General features: G+C 58.1%; 1 protein-coding gene across 7 annotated transcripts in view; it reads left to right on the top strand.

Annotated features, from left to right (window-relative positions):
- Positions 1-1,116: 1,116 nt before the first annotated feature.
- Positions 1,117-18,880, top strand: part of EMID1 (EMI domain containing 1) — an 87,473-nt gene continuing 69,709 nt past the window's right edge. For 2 of the 7 annotated variants that reach the window (XR_006286077.1, XM_037879086.2), the window contains exons 1-2: positions 1,632-1,893; positions 2,091-2,518. Coding sequence is in view for 5 of the 7 variants with exons in the window: in XM_037879086.2 (XP_037735014.1) it covers positions 2,400-2,518 (119 nt within the window). In the remaining 2 variants the exon portion in view is untranslated. Of the gene's footprint in view, positions 1,977-2,090; positions 2,519-12,955; positions 12,961-13,222; positions 13,230-18,880 lie in introns of those variants that run through there. The other 5 variants (XM_037879082.2, XM_037879083.2, XM_037879084.2 and 2 more) reach the window with 5 other exon arrangements.

The following is an 18,880-nucleotide window of genomic DNA, read 5'->3' as shown; positions in this document are numbered from 1 at the left end:
TAGAAGTAGATCGTCATCGCCTTTGCTAATTGCTGAGGTGAGGATGTTTGTGTGGGAACTAGAGCTAACGCTGACTCCCTCCCAAAATGTTCTCTGCCCTGGTTGCATCCTGCAGTTTAACTCATCAGAAGGCTGCATCTGTGACAGTGCATGGTACAGGCGGATATTAGTTTCCCTGTCATCTTCCTGCCGTGGCAGGTGTTTGGTATTGTGCTGATGATTTTGCAGTGGGAGAAGCCAGGAAGAGAGAACGCAAGACCCTGATTGTATTAAACTCAGGCCACCAAGCTCAGATCCACTTCTGGGGCTATGGCTACTCTACAGCTTAAGACGACATACATTATGTCACCCAGGGGTGTGAATTAGCCACTCCCCGGAACGACATTGCTTATGCCAATGTAAGTGCCGGTGTGGATAGCGCTATGTCGGCGGGAGAGTTTCTTCCATCGGCATAGCTACCGCCACTCACGGTGGCTTGAGTAATTAAGCTGACAGAAGAGCTTTCTCCTGTCACTCAGAACGGCTACACTGGAGAGCTTACAGTTTGCAGCCACTTGGGAGCAGCCGCTCCACTGTAAGCTCCCTAGTGTAGCCAGAGCCTGGGTCTGAAGTCCAGTGGTGTTTGCATGGGGTGGGGGTGGGGAGTGCTTTGGACCATGCGAAAAATGGGAGAGGGGGCACAATTTGGAAATTTGGATGCAGGTCTGGATTCGGGGATGTGTGGCTCTGGAGCCAGCTCCAGCACTGCGGAGAGTTTAAGTCTGGGGAGTTTTGGTCCAGGTTCTTCTTTGCCTCCAGTAACAGCAAAGGAAGCAGCACAGAAAATGACTGGCTTGCGATTATGTCCTGAAGGATAAAGATCCTCTTGTTTCCCGTGATCTGGCAGTGGAGAATGGAGAGCAAAGTAAAAGGGCCAGAAACACACATACTCACAGCACGTCCCCTTCTAATGTTAACACTGCTGCTCTTCCTGTAGTGGAAGCCCCAAGGCCCCGACCTTGAGCACACTGCCCCGCTGCATGCCCTTGGCTCCTCTCCTTCATGGGACTGGTCTGAAACTGAGAGGCAGGGTCTGTTCTCGCCTAAGGAGCTGCTTTTCCTGGGCTGCACGTTCCCAGCCACAGAGTGGTTCCTGCCTGGGAGAGACAGGAAAAGAAAGTCCCCAGGCCACGCCGTCAGCTGGTGAAGTCTATTGAAAACAAAAGCCCTGATTCTGCTCGAATGCTGGCACCCCATTCGTTCCTCCTGATTTACACCAGCCAAATCCAAGCCGAAAGGGAGCCAGACCCCAGCTGGTGTAAATTCGGGGACAACCATCAAAGTAAGTGGAGCACTATGGAACTACACCGACTGGGGACTTAGCCCAGATTGTACCTCCTCCCCCTTCACCTTTCCAAGTTTAGCAGCTGCTTCCTGTTGGGCCTCTCTCCTTTACACCGATGTCAATTAGGAGTAAGGCCACTGCAGCCAGCTGTGGAAGAGGAAAATTGGACCCTTTCTGAGCAATCCCAGGAAGTGGCTTTCTGTGGGGGGCTGGATCTGGGAAGCAGAAAGAAGTGAGCTCTGTATATGATCGAAGTGGCTTCCCCCTCCCCTTGCCGCTTAGCAAGGCTGGGAATATGAAATCAGTCCACGTCTTGAACATGAAGGGGGGGGTGGGAAGGAGGAGAGAGCAACGCTCGTCTTTTGAAAAGCCTCTGGGATTGTTTGGGTTCCTTAATCCAGTCGAAAGAAAGGGGCAGGACTTTGAGCTGCCTTTAATCACTTTTCCCTTTGCCAAACATCCCAGCGGTAAGAGCAACGCTGGGCAGAGTGCGAGAGGAGGAAAAGCTGACTTGCAATAGCCCCCAGCCCCTCTGCCTGGGCCCTGAGGAAGCTCCAGAGCGTTGGAAGGTGAGAGAAGCTGGCGCTCCCTCCCTGTGGCCCATCTTTTCTCCTGCAAGTTTGCAGCGCAAAGAGGCGATCTCTCCTCTTTGGTAATTTTGCTGTCTCTCTAAGCTTAGCTGGAGCCTCCCCCCAGCTGCTGCAGGAGCCCCAGCCAAGTTAATGCAGAGAGCGACTTAACTCCAGTTATTGTTTTTGTTTTGCAGGACCGTGCAGGGAGGATTGGCAGCACTGATCTGAGTTCTCTCCCCTCATCCCTGCAAGCTCAGCTTCCTCCTTCGCGGTCCCAGCTAAACCTGGGCTTTATTCCGACCGGGCCTGGCACTGGGCCACTACACTTCTCATGAGCCCCTGTGCCAAGGGGGCTTCTCTTTTTTTCTCAATGAGAGATCCTTGAGCGCCTGCCTTGGCCGGAGGAGGGGGCGTGTGGGAGCACGTTGGGGGGATCGGCTGAGCTCAAGAACGACCAAGGGCTCTGTGTGAGCTCAGAAGCTCTGGCCCCAGGGCCGGACACGATGAGCATGCCGCAGCTCAGCTGGATGAGGTGCCTGCCAGCTGCCCTATGGCTGTGCTGTCTGCTGCCCGAGGGGAGCTGCACCTGGAGCCTGGCCGGACTCCAGCACGCCAACCCAAGGTAAAGAGCGTCTCGGCAAGGGCAGCCATGGGCCCCTGGGCTGCCCGAGTGAATGCCTGTGCCTAGGGCACAGGGCTGGGCATCAGGAGACCCAGCTTCTGTTCTTGGCTCTGCTGCAGGGAGCCTTGGCCAAGGCTGGGTGGCTTGAATGCCCCCTCTGCAGAGGAGTGTTGTCCTCCTTTGAACAAATTCTGGAGCTCTACAGGGGCGAGGTGCTTGCCCTCGCTGTTCTGCAGCATGCCATCAACCCAGCGGGGTCCTGGCACTAGGTGGGCCTGTGAAATAGATAGGAATAATAGCAGGAAGAGACCTGATTTGTGAATGTCTGTTGAGAGTAACAGGTGAGTGGCAGCTGGGCGTATAGGGGGCCTTTTGGCCCTAGCATGCTGGCTTGGGTTGGCCTGTGGTGGGGCTCACCTTCTCTTTGCAGAAAGGCTCAGTGGGAACAATGTGCATCAGCTGAATTTCCTTTGGATGAGCCGGCAGGTTGGGGTTGAGGTGTGTTGGCTGAGGACCCTGGGGCTCACAGCTCCAGGCTGCTCTCTATGATCTACTTGGTCTGTGGACAGACCAGGGCTGTTAAACCAGCACCCCAGTCAGTGTGGGGAGTCATCTGGAGTACTGTGTCCAGTTTTGGGCCCCACACTACAAGAAGGATGTGGAAAAATTGGAGAGAGTCCAGCGAAGGGCAACAAAAATGATTAGGGGTCTGGAGCACATGACTTATGAGGAGAGGCTGAGGGAACTGGGATTGTTTAGCCTACGGAAGAGAAGAATGAGGGGGGATTTGATAGCTGCTTTTAACTACCTGAAAGGTGGATCCAAAGAGGATGGATCTAAACTATTCTCAGTGATAGAAGATGACAGGACAAGGAGTAATGGTCTCAAGTTGCAGTGGGGGAGATTTAGGTTGGATATTAGGAAAAACTTTTTCACTAGGAGGGTGGTGAAACACTGGAATGCGTTACCTAGGGAGGTGGTGGAATCCCCTTCCTTAGAAGTTTTTAAGGTCAGGCTTGACAAAGTCCTAGCTGGGATGATTTAGTTGGGGATTGGTCCTGCTCTGGGCAGGGGGTTGGACTAGATAACCTCCAGAGGTCCCTTCCAACTCTGATATTCTATGATTCTATGATTCTTACTGAGGTCTGGGGAACCCTGGAGGAGTTGCTGGTTCTGGGCAGTATCCAGCTTTTGTGATGTTTGTGGGAAATGTTTTGCTCTAGAAATATCTCCATCACTGGATCCGTGGGGCCTTCCAATGCGAGCTGGATTAGGGACACTGTGTGCAGAAGCATTTTCATTTCCCCTTCCCGTCCCAGGCAAACCCAGGAAGCACAGAGCAGTGCAAACCTTGGTAAAGATCCCAAGTTAGAAGCAGCTTTTCCCAGCCCCACTGAGTAGCTTGAGGCACAACTTGGGCTGAGGGTGCAGGGCAGCTCTCGGCTTATTCCATGCAGGAATGGTTTAAGAAGCAACACTTGGCTCTGATTCCAAACTTCTGGAGAATCATTTGGGGGGATTCAGAGCTGGGGTTTGGTTCAGGCCCTTCACTACTAGTCTTTGATTCAACTGACTGTACAGCAACAGGGTGGTATGGAAACCTTACACACACCCCCTCCTTAGCCCTAGCAGAGAGCTGTTCCTGGGAACACCCTGGCCCACTGGGTGCTGGGGGAGTCGGGCTGCTGCTGTGGGTGAAGCAGGACTCAGGGACAAGAGGCCTTTCAAGGTCTCCGCTGGGAACATCTGCACAGAAATCTGGCCTGGGGTGAAGCAGCTCCAACCTGTCCCAGCCAGCAGATGCTTTCCCAGCCCAGTCAGAGGCTGGGGGCTGTGAGTGAGGGTCCCTCCCCAGCCACACCTTACCCACCCCGGTCCCTGGCTTCCTTTGCTCGCTAGTGCTGGGCACTTGCTTTTCAGCCCCTGCTTTGGTTGGTGAATCCCAGCCCTCCCGGAGGCTTGGGAAATGGACAGTGAAAACTCGGCTGCTCTAGCCATGGGGCGTAGCTGTCATTGTGAGCCGTGCCTTAGCAATCCCACAGAGAGATCAGATGGCTAGATCCAGACCATGATGGAGATCCACTTGGGGAGACTCATGAGCTCTAGGATCACACCTGCCCCCTCTTGGGATAGACCATGGTCTCCAGACTTAGACCTGTGTTGCCTCCCCTTCTACCCACCTCCTGCCCTGCTCTTTGCTGGCTGCCTTTGCCACATGCCAAGGGGAGCACCTGCTCTCCGGCCCTCACACACCCTGCAGCCGGGGAAGTTGTCTCCACAGCTTCTCGCCACTGACCTACTTAGGGCTGCACTGTTTAGCTTTTCCACAGTGGATGGTTTAGTTTTCAGGTCCCGTGTGTTTGCCATGGCAGGGCCTCCCTGCCACATCCCTGCTAGGGTTCATAGCTACAAAAAGGATATGAGCCATGCCAAATGCTGCGTGTAGTTGGCCCAAGGGACATGCTTTTGAGCTACACAGAGCTCTTCTTCAGGTCTGGAGAAGGTAACCAAAGTGTCTGAGCTAAGTACAAGGTGGGACAGATTGTTAAGCATATGGGTTCACACATGTAAGAGATCCCTTAAAATAAAGTGAGCAATGAACACCTCTGCAGTGGTCAGAGAACCAGAGTTAGCAGGCAGCAGGATGTGTAATGGGCCATAAAGCCAGTTTAGCGTCTCTGTTAAGTCCCTGGTTTTTAGTGTCTGGCAGAGTTATGGATTTAAGTTCCACTTCCCAGGCTCGTCTCTTGAAGGTGTTGTGCAGGTTTCAGGCAGAGAGAGCTGAGATGCTCTGATGAAAGGTACAATATAGGTGTTACTTATTCCCCCAAACCCACCATAAGCAATAACTGTGAGATGGGCTGCAGGGAGAGGCAGCCCATCTGACTTTGCCTCCTCTCCCTTCCATAGAATCATAGAATATCAGCGCTGGAAGGGACCTCAGGAGGTCATCTAGTCCAACCCCCTGCTCAAAGCAGGACCAATCCCCAACTAAATCATCCCAGCTAGGGCTTTGTCAAGCCTGACCTTAAAAATATCTAAGGAAGGAGATTCCACCACCTCCCTAGGTAACCCATTCCAGTGTTTCACCACCCTCCTTGTGAAAAAGTTTTTCCTAATATCCAATCTAAACCTCCCCCACTGCAACTTGAGACCATTACTCCTTGTCCTGTCATCAGCTACCACTGAGAACAGTCTAGATCCATCCTCTTTGGATCCACCTTTCAGGTAGTTAAAAGCAGCTATCAAATCCCCCCTCATTCGTCTCTTCTGCAGACTAAACAATCCCAGTTCCTTCAGCCTCTCCTCATAAGTCATGTGTTCCAGTCCCCTAATCATTTTTGTTGCCCTCCACTGGACGCTTTCCAATTTTTCCACATCCTTCTTGTAGTGTAGGGCCCAACACTGGACACAGTACTCCAAATGAGGCCTCACCAATGCCAAATAGAGGGGAATGATCACGTCTCTTGATCTGCTGGCAATGCTCCTACTTATACAGCCCCAAATCATAGACTGTCAGGGTTGGAAGGGACCTCAGGAAATCATCTAGTCCAACCCTCTGCTCAAAGCAGGACCAATCCCCAATTTTTGCCCCAGATCCCTAAATGGCCCCCTCAAGGATTGAACTCACAACCCTAGGTTTAGCAGGTCAATGCTCAAACCACTGAGCTAGCCTGACAACCTAACCAGCTTTCTAGGCAGCTTATAGTCCCTTCATCCAGCCCATACTTCTTTAACTTGCTGGCAAGGATACTGTGGGAGACCGTGTCAAAAGCTTTGCTAAAGTCAAGGAATAACAAGTCCACTGCTTTCCCTTCATCCACAGAGCCAGTTATCTCATCATAGAAGGCAATTAGATTAGTCAGGCATGACTTGCCCTTGGTGAATCCATACTGACTGTTCCTGATCACTTTCCTCTCCTCTAAGTGCTTCAGGATTGATTCCTTGAGGACCTGCTCCATGATTTTTCCAGGGACTGAGGTGAGGCTGACTGGCCTGTAGTTCCCCGGATCCTCCTTCTTCCCTTTTTTAAAGATGGGCACTACATTAGCCTTTTTCCAGTTGTCCGGGACTTCCCCCGATCGCCATGAGTTTTCAAAGATAATGGCCAATGGCTCTGCAATCACAGCCGCCAATTCCTTTAGCACTCTCGGATGCAGCGCCTCTGGCCCCATGGACTTGTGCTCGTCCAGCTTTTCTAAATAGTCCCGAACCACTTCTTCCTCCACAGAGGGCTGGTCACCTCCTCCCCATGCTGTGCTGCCCAATGCAGCGGTCTGGGAGCTGACTTTGTTCATGAAGACAGAGGCAAAAAAAGCATTGAGTACATTAGCTTTTTCCACATCCTCTGTCACTAGGTTGCCTCCCTCATTCAGTAAGGGGCCCAGACTTTCCTTGACTTTCTTCTTGTTGCTAACATACCTGAAGAAACCCTTCTTGTTACTCTGAACATCTCTTGCTAGCCGCAACTCCAGGTGTGAAATCAGGAAAGCCAAATTACTCCTGCATGCCTGAGCAATATTTTTATCCTCCTCCCTGGTCATTTGTCCAACCTTCCACTTCTTGTAAGCTTCTTTTTTGTGTTTAAGATCAGCAAGGATTTCACTGTTAAGCCAAGCTGGTCGCCTGCCATATTTACTGTTCTTTCACGCTCTTTGCCCTCCGGTGAGGTACGTGCCAGCTGTGCGGCCTGCTACCCTGGCACAGAGACTGTTCTTTCTGTATCTTCTACCACGCCATTGTTCCCCCTCCCCCCGCCCCCCGAATCTGTAAATGCTTGGAATAGAATTTCCTGTCCTACCTCTTCTATTCTCTGCGCTGCCCCCTGTTGGCCAGGACACCACCCACCATGCCAGACCTGCATTCCCCATGTGCAGGATAGAGCTTGATCTGCCTCCTGCTCCATTGCCCCCTGTCACTGTACCATGGCAGGGCGCCTAGACCCCGTGGTGCTGTCTGCTGCACAAGCATCTAGGGAGACGTGCACCCTGCCCTGACGAGTGCTCAGTCTGACTAGTGGAGGAGGCAGATGAAGGGTGGGAGGGGAAACAGGTGTATAAAGGGGAAGTGACTTGCCTTATGTGTCTTTCAGGCCTTTTGCACTGACTTCACTGCTGTTATACCCAGGAGCGATTTGGCCCCTTCCCTCTGGAAAACCACCCCTCTCTCTGATCCTTTCCACCCTCCACCAGCCCCCCAGAGCTTTCCAGACAATGATCCCTCTCCTGCTCTTTAAAAGTAAACAATGCCCCTCCCACTGGCAAATTCTTTATCCTCCTCGCAGGGCAGCTCCTTTTCAAAGGCCCTTCTCCTCGGAGAGCAGACAGGCATCTCACAGGTCACAAAGCAGCAAGATGAATCATCCAGCCTGTGGCTCTGCAGCCAGGGCGCCCCACCCTCCTGTGGGTCCCTGGCTCGGGCCTGCTTGGGCTGTTTAATATTGACTCCAGCTGGCTGGGAATGGGAATTGCCATTCGTGGGAAATTCTGAAATGATTTTTCATTCCACATTGGAATGAAATTTCCCACAAAACAGATCATCCCCCTCCCCCCAACCAGTTGATTTGGGAACATTGCAAAATGCTTCATTTTGATACAAATGTGCCCTTCCAATAACATTGATTCATATAATTTTGACTTTGATATTACCTTCAGCTATTCAACGCCATACAGAGGATAAATATGATTGATCGAAATTTACAATGGAAATAAGGATTCAAATACATCAGCCAAAATGAATTGAATTGAAATGAGACAATTGAAGAGAAACATTTTTAGCTTGTGAAAGTGAAATGAACATTATCGAAACGAGAAAGTTGAACAATTTGTTTCAACTTTTTTCTTTCAAAAATTTAGTCAGAATTGACACATTCCTGCAACATGTTTTGATTTTGACAAAACTGCAGTTTTCAATGGAAAACTCTTCTGATGGGTGTTGTTCGGCCAGCTCCAGTATCCATAGGGTGAAAGCACTCGGGGCCCTGTCAGGATTGGGGCCTTGTGCTGGGTGCTCTGCAAATATGCATCAAGGCGTGGACCCTGCCCTGAAGAGTCTTGTGTGGCTCCCAAGATTACAGGGGGCATGAGGTACGGGTGCAGCTGGGCATGGCTGTAGATAGGCATGGGTGCAGGTAGGCATGGTGCGTGGGTGCAGGTGGAAATGGGACCTGGATCTGGGTAGGCATGAGACAAGAGTGCAAGCAGGCAGGATATAGGGCAGCCTGGGCCATGGCTGTAGGTGGGCATGGGTACCGGCAGGCCTGAGGTGGGTGCGGGCTGGCATGCTATAGTGAGGATACTGGAGTGCTCAGCTCCCAGCAGAGATGTGTGGTAGCAGCAGGGCCAGGGTTTAAGAGTGGCGCAGGGCAGCAGCCTGGTGTCCGGCATCGTAGGGATGGGGAGGGCAGCAGAGCAGCACACTCCACACTGGGGACAGCGGCAGGGGCCCAGGTACCAGTGGGCAGAAGTAGGAGTCCAGGCCAGGAGACTAGGCACCCAAGACTGGAGGGCCCAATCTGGGGATTAGCAAGAATGATCAGGAGCTTAGCTATGCCTGGCTGGCCACAGTCCCCATGGGCTTCTCCCTAGTGAATCCTGGTCGCTCTCCATGCCCATGCTGCAGACACATGTAAGTTCTCCCTTCACTGTCTGCATGGCCTGGGCTCCCCAGGTCCAGGCTCTGCACGAGCTAAACGCAAGTTGTTCATTCACAGGCTGGGGGGAGGGAGCCTGGCGAGAGCCCGGGGTCATTTGAGCAGCATGCCTGGATAGAGCATAGCCTAGGTCAGCGACCCGGAGCCTGCCCCACACTGGACGTAGGGTGCCGGAGTTCTGTGTGGGCCAGTCCCTCAGCAAGGGGTGGCTGGCTGGAATCAGAAGGGCACAGCACGTTGGGTGCTGAGCTTTTACAAATCTGAACCCAACTGTGGATGCTGAGCCCTGGAGAACCTGGTCCCCTGGGAAAACCCCAGAGACAGCCCCAGCACTCAGTGTGCCCCCCCAAACCTCCTTCTTTCCCCATTCTAGCCCCGGGGCACTGCTGGGGCGGGGGTGGGGAGCTCCCAGCTGTTCCAGCCCTGGGACACTGCTGGGGCGGAGGTGGGGAGCTCCCAGCTGTTCCAGCCCCAGGGCCCTGCTGGGGCAGGGGTGGGGAGCTCCCAGCTGTTCCAGCCCCAGGGCCCTGCTGGGGCGGGGGTGGGGAGCTCCCAGCTGTTCCAGCCCTGGGGCACTGCTGGGGCAGGGGTGGGGAGCTCCCAGCTGTTCCAGCCCCAGGGCACTGCTGGGGCGGGGGTGGGGAGCTCCCAGCTGTTCCAGCCCCAGGGCCCTGCTGGGGCGGGGGTGGGGAGCTCCCAGCTGTTCCAGCCCCAGGGCACTGCTGGGGCGGGGGTGGGGAGCTCCCAGCTGTTCCAGCCCCAGGGCACTGCTGGGGCGGGGGTGGGGAGCTCCCAGCTGTTCCAGCCCTGGGGCACTGCTGGGGCGGGGGTGGGGAGCTCCCAGCTGTTCCAGCCCTGGGGCACTGCTGGGGCAGGGGTGGGGAGCTCCCAGCTGTTCCAGCCCTGGGGCACTGCTGGGGCAGGGGTGGGGAGCTCCCACCTGTTCCAGCCCCGGGGCACTGCTGGGGCGGGGGTGGGGAGCTCCCAGCTGTTCCAGCCCCAGGGCACTGCTGGGGCGGGGGTGGGGAGCTCCCAGCTGTTCCAGCCCCAGGGCCCTGCTGGGGCAGGGGTGGGGAGCTCCCAGCTGTTCCAGCCCCAGGGCACTGCTGGGGCGGGGGTGGGGAGCTCCCAGCTGTTCCAGCCCCAGGGCACTGCTGGGGCGGGGGGGGGGGAGCTCCCAGCTGTTCCAGCCCTGGGGCACGGCTGGGGCGGGGGGTGGGGAGCTCCCAGCTGTTCCAGCCCCCGGGGCACTGCTGGGGCAGGGGTGGGGAGCTCCCAGCTGTTCCAGCCCCGGGGCACTGCTGGGGCGGGGGTGGGGAGCTCCCAGCTGTTCCAGCCCTGGGGCACTGCTGAGGCAGGGGTGGGGAGCTCCCAGCTGTTGCAGCCCCGGGGCACTGCTGGGGCGGAGGTGGGGACCTCCCAGCTGTTCCAGCCCTGGGGCACTGCTGGGGCGGGGGGGGGGCAGCTCCCAGCTGTTCCAGCCCCCGGGGCACTGCTGGGGCAGGGGTGGGGAGCTCCCAGCTGTTCCAGCCCCGGGGCACTGCTGGGGCGGGGGTGGGGAGCTCCCAGCTGTTCCAGCCCTGGGGCACTGCTGGGGCAGGGGTGGGGAGCTCCCAGCTGTTCCAGCCCCAGGGCACTGCTGGGGCAGGGGTGGGGAGCTCCCACCTGTTCCAGCCCCGGGGCACTGCTGGGGCGGGGGTGGGGAGCTCCCAGCTGTTCCAGCCCTGGGGCACTGCTGGGGCAGGGGTGGGGAGCTCCCAGCTGTTCCAGCCCCAGGGCACTGCTGGGGCAGGGGTGGGGAGCTCCCACCTGTTCCAGCCCCGGGGCACTGCTGGGGCGGGGGTGGGGAGCTCCCAGCTGTTCCAGCCCCAGGGCACTGCTGGGGCGGGGGTGGGGAGCTCCCAGCTGTTCCAGCCCCAGGGCCCTGCTGGGGCGGGGGTGGGGAGCTCCCAGCTGTTCCAGCCCCAGGGCACTGCTGGGGCGGGGGTGGGGAGCTCCCAGCTGTTCCAGCCCCAGGGCACTGCTGGGGCGGGGGTGGGGAGCTCCCAGCTGTTCCAGCCCCGGGGCACTGCTGGGGCGGGGGTGGGGAGCTCCCAGCTGTTCCAGCCCCGGGGCACTGCTGGGGCAGGGGTGGGGAGCTCCCAGCTGTTCCAGCCCCGGGGCACTGCTGGGGCGGGGGTGGGGAGCTCCCAGCTGTTCCAGCCCTGGGGCACTGCTGAGGCAGGGGTGGGGAGCTCCCAGCTGTTGCAGCCCCGGGGCACTGCTGGGGCGGAGGTGGGGACCTCCCAGCTGTTCCAGCCCTGGGGCACTGCTGGGGCGGGGGTGGGGAGCTCCCAGCTGTTCCAGCCCCCGGGGCACTGCTGGGGCAGGGGTGGGGAGCTCCCAGCTGTTCCAGCCCCGGGGCACTGCTGGGGCGGGGGTGGGGAGCTCCCAGCTGTTCCAGCCTTGGGGCACTGCTGGGGCAGGGGTGGGGAGCTCCCAGCTGTTCCAGCCCCAGGCCACTGCTGGGGCGGGGGTGGGGAGCTCCCAGCTGTTCCAGCCCCAGGGCACTGCTGGGGCGGGGGTGGGGAGCTCCCAGCTGTTCCAGCCCTGGGGCACTGCTGGGGCGGGGGTGGGGAGCTCCCAGCTGTTCCAGCCCCCGGGGCACCGCTGGGGCAGGGGTGGGGAGGTCCCAGCTGTTCCAGCCCCGGGGCACTGCTGGGGCGGGGGTGGGGAGCTCCCAGCTGTTCCAGCCCTGGGGCACTGCTGGGGCGGGGGTGGGGAGCTCCCAGCTGTTCCAGCCCCGGGGCCCTGCTGGGGCGGGGGTGGGGAGCTCCCAGCTGCTCCAGCCCCAGGGCACTGCTGGGGCGGGGGTGGGGAGCTCCCAGCTGTTCCAGCCCCAGGGCACTGCTGGTGCGGGGGTGGGGAGCTCCCAGCTGTTCCAGCCCCAGGGCACTGCTGGGGCGGGGGTGGGGAGCTCCCAGCTGTTCCAGCCCCGGGGCACTGCTGGGGCGGGGGTGGGGAGCTCCCAGCTGTTCCAGCCCCGGGGGCCCTGCTGGGGCGGGGGTGGGGAGCTCCCACCTGTTCCAGCCCCGGGGCACTGCTGGGGCAGGGGTGGGGAGCTCCCAGCTGTTCCAGCCCCGGGGGCCCTGCTGGGGCGGGGGTGGGGAGCTCCCACCTGTTCCAGCCCCGGGGCACTGCTGGGGCAGGGGTGGGGAGCTCCCAGCTGTTCCAGCCCCGGGGCACTGCTGGGGCAGGGGTGGGGAGCTCCCAGCTGTTCCAGCCCCGGGGGCCCTGCTGGGGCGGGGGTGGGGAGCTCCCACCTGTTCCAGCCCCGGGGCACTGCTGGGGCGGGGGTGGGGAGCTCCCACCTGTTCCAGCCCCGGGGCACTGCTGGGGCGGGGGTGGGGAGCTCCCAGCTGTTCCAGCCCCGGGGTCCTGCTGGGGCGGGGAGCTCCCAGATGTTCCAGCCCTGGGGTCCTGCTGGGGCGGGGGTGGGGAGCTCCCAGCTGTTCCCGTGCTGTTGCAGGTGTCCGAGGGGCAATGCTGATATTAGGGTCAGCCAGCAGCAGTCACTGTGGGGCTGGTTCCACACCCTCTCCCAGCACAGCTGTGGCGGCTGTTGGGAAGAACATGGGAGTGCCAGCTAGTGGGGCGCTGCCAGGCAGGGGGTGGGGGAGGGCCTCCAGCTGCAGCCACTCAGTGGGTTTGTGCAAGAGAGGCAGTCTGCAATAGATTAGCCCCCCGGGAGAGCGCTGAGTGAGACAAACTGCAGCATTCCCCCGGCGTGGGCACGGGAGCCAGCACGCCAGTGTCTTTGTTCTGCTCGGCTTCATGGCATCTGCTCCCTCCCTTAGTGGGGAGCCGTGATGGAGAGGAATCCCAGTCAGGGGCCCTGCGGCTGCCCACATGCTGATTTCTGCCATTCCAGGGCCCAGCTGGGAGCATGCCCTCCCTCGCCACACAGACGGCCCCTTAAAGCCAGCCACACCCAGGCCTTCCCTTGCACCTGGTGCTTAGCTGGGCAGAGGGAGTCACAGCTGCGGTGGCAGGGGCTTGAGCCTACCATGCAGACCCAGGGTCTCCACGGCTGAGAGCCCAGTTTCCAGTTAGAGAGAGAAGGCATCACATAAAGGAGCCTTTGTGATGGGGTGGGGGTGGGATGGGGAGGGGCCCCGGGCCCAGCCCCGCTACAGGAGGGACAGAGAGGCCAAACTGTGACAGACAACTCTGGCTGGGAATGCGCTAGGAATGTGAGAGCCAGTGAGCGGGAGGGACCTCAAGGCCTTCGCCAGCTTGTGATGCCACAGCCACCCCTGCTCCAGGCCAGTCCCAGAGTCAGGGCTGGGCTGAGTGCCCGCCCAGGGCACACCCAGCACTGTGCGCCCTCCCGCACCACGGCCCCTCTGACCCAGCTGGGAGAAGGAAGGGACCCCAGGGCCGACGTGTTCATTTAGCAGGGCGGGATCGCGGAGACCACATGGCAACGTCTTCCAGAGACTAGCCCCCCAGGGTGGACTGGAGCCATGGCCCTTGGGGAAGAGGGGCTTGAGCCCCTTCCCATAAATCGCAGTCCCTGATAATCCCTCAGCTTTCCTGTGAGAGTGACAGAAAACCCTGAACAAGAGGCTCGGTGCTCCGAGGCCCCCCTCCGTGGCCCCCAAAGAAGGGGCTGGGCACTCTGACCCACCCCACATGGCCCCCGAACAAGGGGCTGGGCACTCTGACACCCCCCATACCACACACAGCCCTGAACAAGGGGCTGGGTGCTCTGACACACACACACCCCACGGCCCCCGAACAAGGAGCTTGGAGCTCTGACCCCACCACATGTTCCCAGAGCAAGGGGCTAGATGCTCTGATGCCCGCAGCTCCAGAGCAGGGGGCTTGGCGCTCTGACCCCCCTACAGTGTCTCTGCCACGATAGCTGTCTGCCCACTGGAGATGCACCAGCTGGGAATGGCTGGGGGCAGATTTGAGCCCATGCAGTAGAGCCGAAGGGCTTGATCTCCCCATATCCTGTCTCCCTTGCCTCTGAACCCACTGGGAAGAGTTGCGAGTGGGGGACTGTGAAGCCTCGTGTAGGGATTGCTCTGCGATATCCCAAACCTGCCTCTCCCAGCAGGAGGCACTGTTGCAAACGGTGCAGGAGCTTTAGTTCTGGGGCACTCCTAGACTCTTCCATCAGGAGGTGCAATAAAACTTGCACCAGCGTAACCCAGCGGTTGCCCTCTGTTTCCGACCCACAGCACAGAGGATGTGGGTCTTACAGCCCCAGCTTGAGAGCCTGGCTCTTTAGTTCGCACTGTACAGCTCGTGCTTTGGAGGTCCCGGGTGTCAGCCAGTGTAGCAGCTGTTAGGGGGAGGTAGCCAGCTACTGCACTCCCAGCTTTTCTCCAGCTTGAGGAGCTCTTGGGAAGGGTGCAGAAGCACTGTCAGGGGCAGAGGACAGCTCCAAGGACAGGTGGTGCTGCAGAGAGGAGGGATAGCTCAGTGCTTTGAGCATCGGCCTGCTAAACCCAGCGTTGTGACTTCAATCCTTGAGGGGGCCATTTAGGGATCTGGGGCAAAAATTGGGGATTGGTCCTGCTTTGAGCAGGGGGTTGGACTAGATGACCTCCTGAGGTCCCTTCCAGCCCTGAGATTCTATGAGTACCATTGATTATACACTGGAGCAGGTGAGCTCAGGCAGTTTCTTTGTGTGCCCCGTGAGAGGGACAGCAGTTCTCAGTCTCCCCCCCCACGTTGTGGGTGAGTGGGCAGGTGGGCAGGGCCAGTCCCTGGGCTGGTGCAGGCTCCTTGCTCCCCGTGCAGTCTGGGCTGGGCGGCTCCCTCTCTGCACTGAGCTCAGCTCCCAGGGCTCCCCCTCTGTAACATGTGCGTTTGGTCCCTCGCCAGCCTGGCTCTGTGCTGGACTAAGCTCATCTTGGGATCCTGGCTCCAGGCTCTGCAATGGAGGGGGCTGGAGAGGGGGCAATGGGCCATTCCCCTCACCACCCTGTGCTCCCAGCAGAGGTGAATTGGACACCGCAGGCCTCACCAGCAGCATCTGGATGCAGTCTGAACTGGCCTTTTCTTTCATTTTTTAACTACCGCTGCTGGGTAAAGCCTCCAGCCCTCAGGAAGGGACGAAGCTGGGGCTAAACCTAATATACCTGGTTTCAGAGTAACAGCCGTGTTAGTCTGTATTCGCAAAAAGAAAAGGAGTACTTGTGGCACCTTAGAGACTAACCAATTTATTTGAGCATGAGCTTTCGTGAGCTACAGCTCACTTCATCAGATAAATAAAATAAATTGGTTAGTCTCTAAGGTGCCCCAAGTCCTCCTTTTCTTTTTGCTAATATACCTGAAGAGTCAAGCCAGTAGCCTGCAGCTGGGGAGTCACCCCAGCACAGCTCCATGAGCACCCCAGCTCCTCTCCTGCAGTAACACACATGCTGCGTGCTCAGCCGTTCTGCCGTCTCAGTGGGGCAGTTCACCTAGCATGGTGCCACCCCAGGCAGACGCAATGGTGAGCACAGCCCTGGCCCCTCTGGTCCCTGCCAGCTGGGTCTCCGGTGCTGCCCAAGCTGCCCAGACCGGCTGCCGAGACTCCGTTGCAGCGTGGGGCCCACGCTGGCTGGCGGCTCATGCGTCTGGGAAGAGGAGACTGCACTGATCTTGTGTCCTGGCGCTGGGGGCGGGTGCGGGCAAGGGGGCAGCAGCAGCTGCGTGTGCAGAAAGCAACTGTTCTGATGCTGGAGGCACAATGGGGCAGGGCCTGGGCACGACATGGGCCCGCTGCGGAGGATGGGCTCTTCTTACTAATACCCACGGCTGTTACGATAGTGCCTAGGGACCATCCTTGATGGGGAGCCCTTGGTGTCAGGCGCTGCAAAAACCACAGAGGAGCCACCAGCCCCTGCCCCAAAGAGCTGACTACGTAAACAGACAGGACAGAGGGGGTAGAAGGGGGGCAGAACACACAAGCAGAGGGAAAAACAAGGCCACAGGCCCCTTGCAGCCCCAGGGGCAGGTGATCAGGGACCCGGTTCTGTAGCAGTCAGGAAGGGAACACTGTAACCATGGCTCCTTCTTGTTCCACGCTTACCAGCTGAGCCAGACCCTCGGCTGCTGCAAATCAGCGTAGCTCCAGCTGGAGAACAGGCCCCCGCGGGTGGGTGCCGGGGTGCAGGTGGCTGGCCTGAGCCGTCTCCCAGGCCAGCAGCAGCTTCCCCGCTACCTGTCGCACTCGAGCCTGAGCGGGGCTAGCCTGGGTCTGGCCCCTGGGCTGGGAGGCTTGAGCCCAGCTGCAGCGTAGACAAGCCCTAAGTTCACCTCAGCTCCCTGTAAGCGGCCCAGCACCCTACTTAGCACCAGGCAGGCGCCCAGGGAACCCGCCGGGGACGAGCCGCGCACTAGCCCCACCTCACCCGGCCCCCACCTCGGCTGTGCCCGGACCTGCTGGGGCCGGCAGGAGGGGCACCTATCCTGCAGCCCCAGCCCCAGAGCTCCTGCAGTGGGGAGAGGTGCCTTTCCCCCCCAGCCCAGGTGCTGCTGTGGGGAGAGAGAGCTGGGGAGAGTCCTCTCTCCCCACCATAGCCCCTGATCCCCCTCCTGCACCCCAAACCCCTCATCCCCGGCCCCACCCCAGAGCCCGCACCCCCAGCCAGAGCCCTCATGCCCCTGCACCCCAACCCTCTGCCCCAGCCCTGAGCCCCTCATCCCCAGCCCCACCCCTGAGCCCGCACCCCCAGCCGGAGCCCTCACACCCCAGCACCCCCAATCCTCTGACCCAGCCCTGAGCCCCCTCCTGCACCCCAAACCCCTCATCCCTGGCCCCACCCCAGAGCCCACACCCCCAGCCAGAGCCCTCATGCCCCTGCACCCCAACCCTCTGCCCCAGCCCTGAGCCCCTCATCCCTGGCCCCATCCCAGACCCTGTACCCCCAGCCAGAGCCCTCACACCCCCAATCCTCTGCCCCAGTCCTGATCCCTCTCCCACACTCCGAACCCCTCGGCCCCACCCCCACCACATGAATGTTGTTATGTGCACCCATAGGTAGGTCACGTGTCACACACAACCTCCCTATTGCTGCACGTAACAAAATTTATTCCACACGTGGGTGGGAAAAATGAGAGGGACACTGGCCCTCACTATGGTCTTCCGACTTGACCCAGATTTTTGACTCCTGATATCCCCGCTGAGCAACCTAGCCACAGGAGAGCAGTAAGCTGGCTTCTGTCCTGCCTCATGCATTGGCTGGGCTCTGACCGTAGCATCTATTGTTGGGGGGGAAAGCTGGGTGAAGAATTCTGGATCTTTTATTTAATCTACACATTCTGCCTCTTCCCCCTCCACCATCCCAGGATTGTCTGCGGCCAGATCACCATCTTCTCACATGTATTCATTATTCAAAATGATTAAATAAGAGATGCAAATCATTGTGAGTCTGCAAAGGAGGTCAGTATCATTAGCCCCATTTTACAGATTGGGAAACTGAGGCACGGAGAGGGGAAGTGACTTGCCCAAGGTCAGCCAGCAGCAAGGCCAGGACTAGAAACCAGGACTTCTGTGACCCAGGCCAGTGCGCTATCCACTAGGCCAAATTGCATCCCAAACAAATCCCCTCCTATGCAACCACAAGAAACCCCACCATATCAACAGCAGCACTCAAATCCCTCAGGACACAGGACATTCAAATCCCCATCACAGGCTGCTTCCCATCAGGCTCTAGGAGCAGCTATCAGACAAGATAAGACCTGATTCAGGTGTACAAAATAATGAATGGGACAGAGAAGATAAATCTGTATCTTCTGTTCCCCTTGACTCAGGAAATACAAGAGCAAAAGGACATTCAATGAGATTGAAAGACAGCAATTTAAAACTGCCACAAGAGATGTGTGTTTACACAGTGCCCAGTTATCCTGTAAAACTCACTGCCACAGGATCACATTGAAGCCAAGAGCATAGCAGGATTCAAAAAAGGATTGATAAAAGTGTAGCCCCATAGACCAAATGCAATCAGCAGAGGTCTGGCCCCATGCATTGCACCAAAGATGAAGGTGGCTGGCTGCGATCTGCTCTATTCTGTACAAGCTAGTTGTGTCCCAAGAGCTCCCAGCAAGCTCCTGGCCCAGCCTCTAGCTGAGGTTTGACATTGGCTTAACCTTTCCTCACAGATCTTAGGTTGTGAATTTTCAGTTAGAACAATGGTCTTGTAGCTTAGGCCCAGACCTCCGGATGTGGGTTCTGTTTCTGGCTCTAAGCTGTGACCTAACACAAGTCACTGCCCCTCACTGTGCCTCAGTTTCCCTTTCCTAAAATGGAGTTGATCATTACTCGCAGTGCAGAGGGCTTGGAAGCAGGGTTCTTACCTCTTACACGGTTATCCTTTTCTCTTGTAACATTGGGTGTTTTCCTTTAAGCTCCAGGACCCAGAGTCATGTGATTAGGTGGGAAGCTCTTTTTTTAAAATGTACCCAGTAAGTTTCTAACCTTCATGGTGGTGGGGAAGAGCTTGCAAATGTGACCTGAGTGCAGCCTGAAGGCTCTGAAAGCAGGAGGCAAAGAAAAAGAAGCCAGCATTTGTTTATTTGCAATCTCCTGAATTTTAAGCCAATCCCATGATTTCTGGATTCTTGGCACTGGTGACGCTGTGCAAGGATTAAGCCCCAGTTCATGCTCAGGACTCTGCCTGCGCACAAGACAAATGACCCCCCTCACTGGACTGGCCATGGGTCATTAATGT

Source organism: Chelonia mydas, chromosome 15, assembly GCF_015237465.2.
Source record: "Chelonia mydas isolate rCheMyd1 chromosome 15, rCheMyd1.pri.v2, whole genome shotgun sequence".
In the NCBI taxonomy this organism is placed as follows: domain Eukaryota; kingdom Metazoa; phylum Chordata; order Testudines; family Cheloniidae; genus Chelonia; species Chelonia mydas.
The sequence above is the reverse complement of the archived record's forward strand: the minus strand, read 5'-3'. Positions and strand labels throughout refer to the sequence as shown.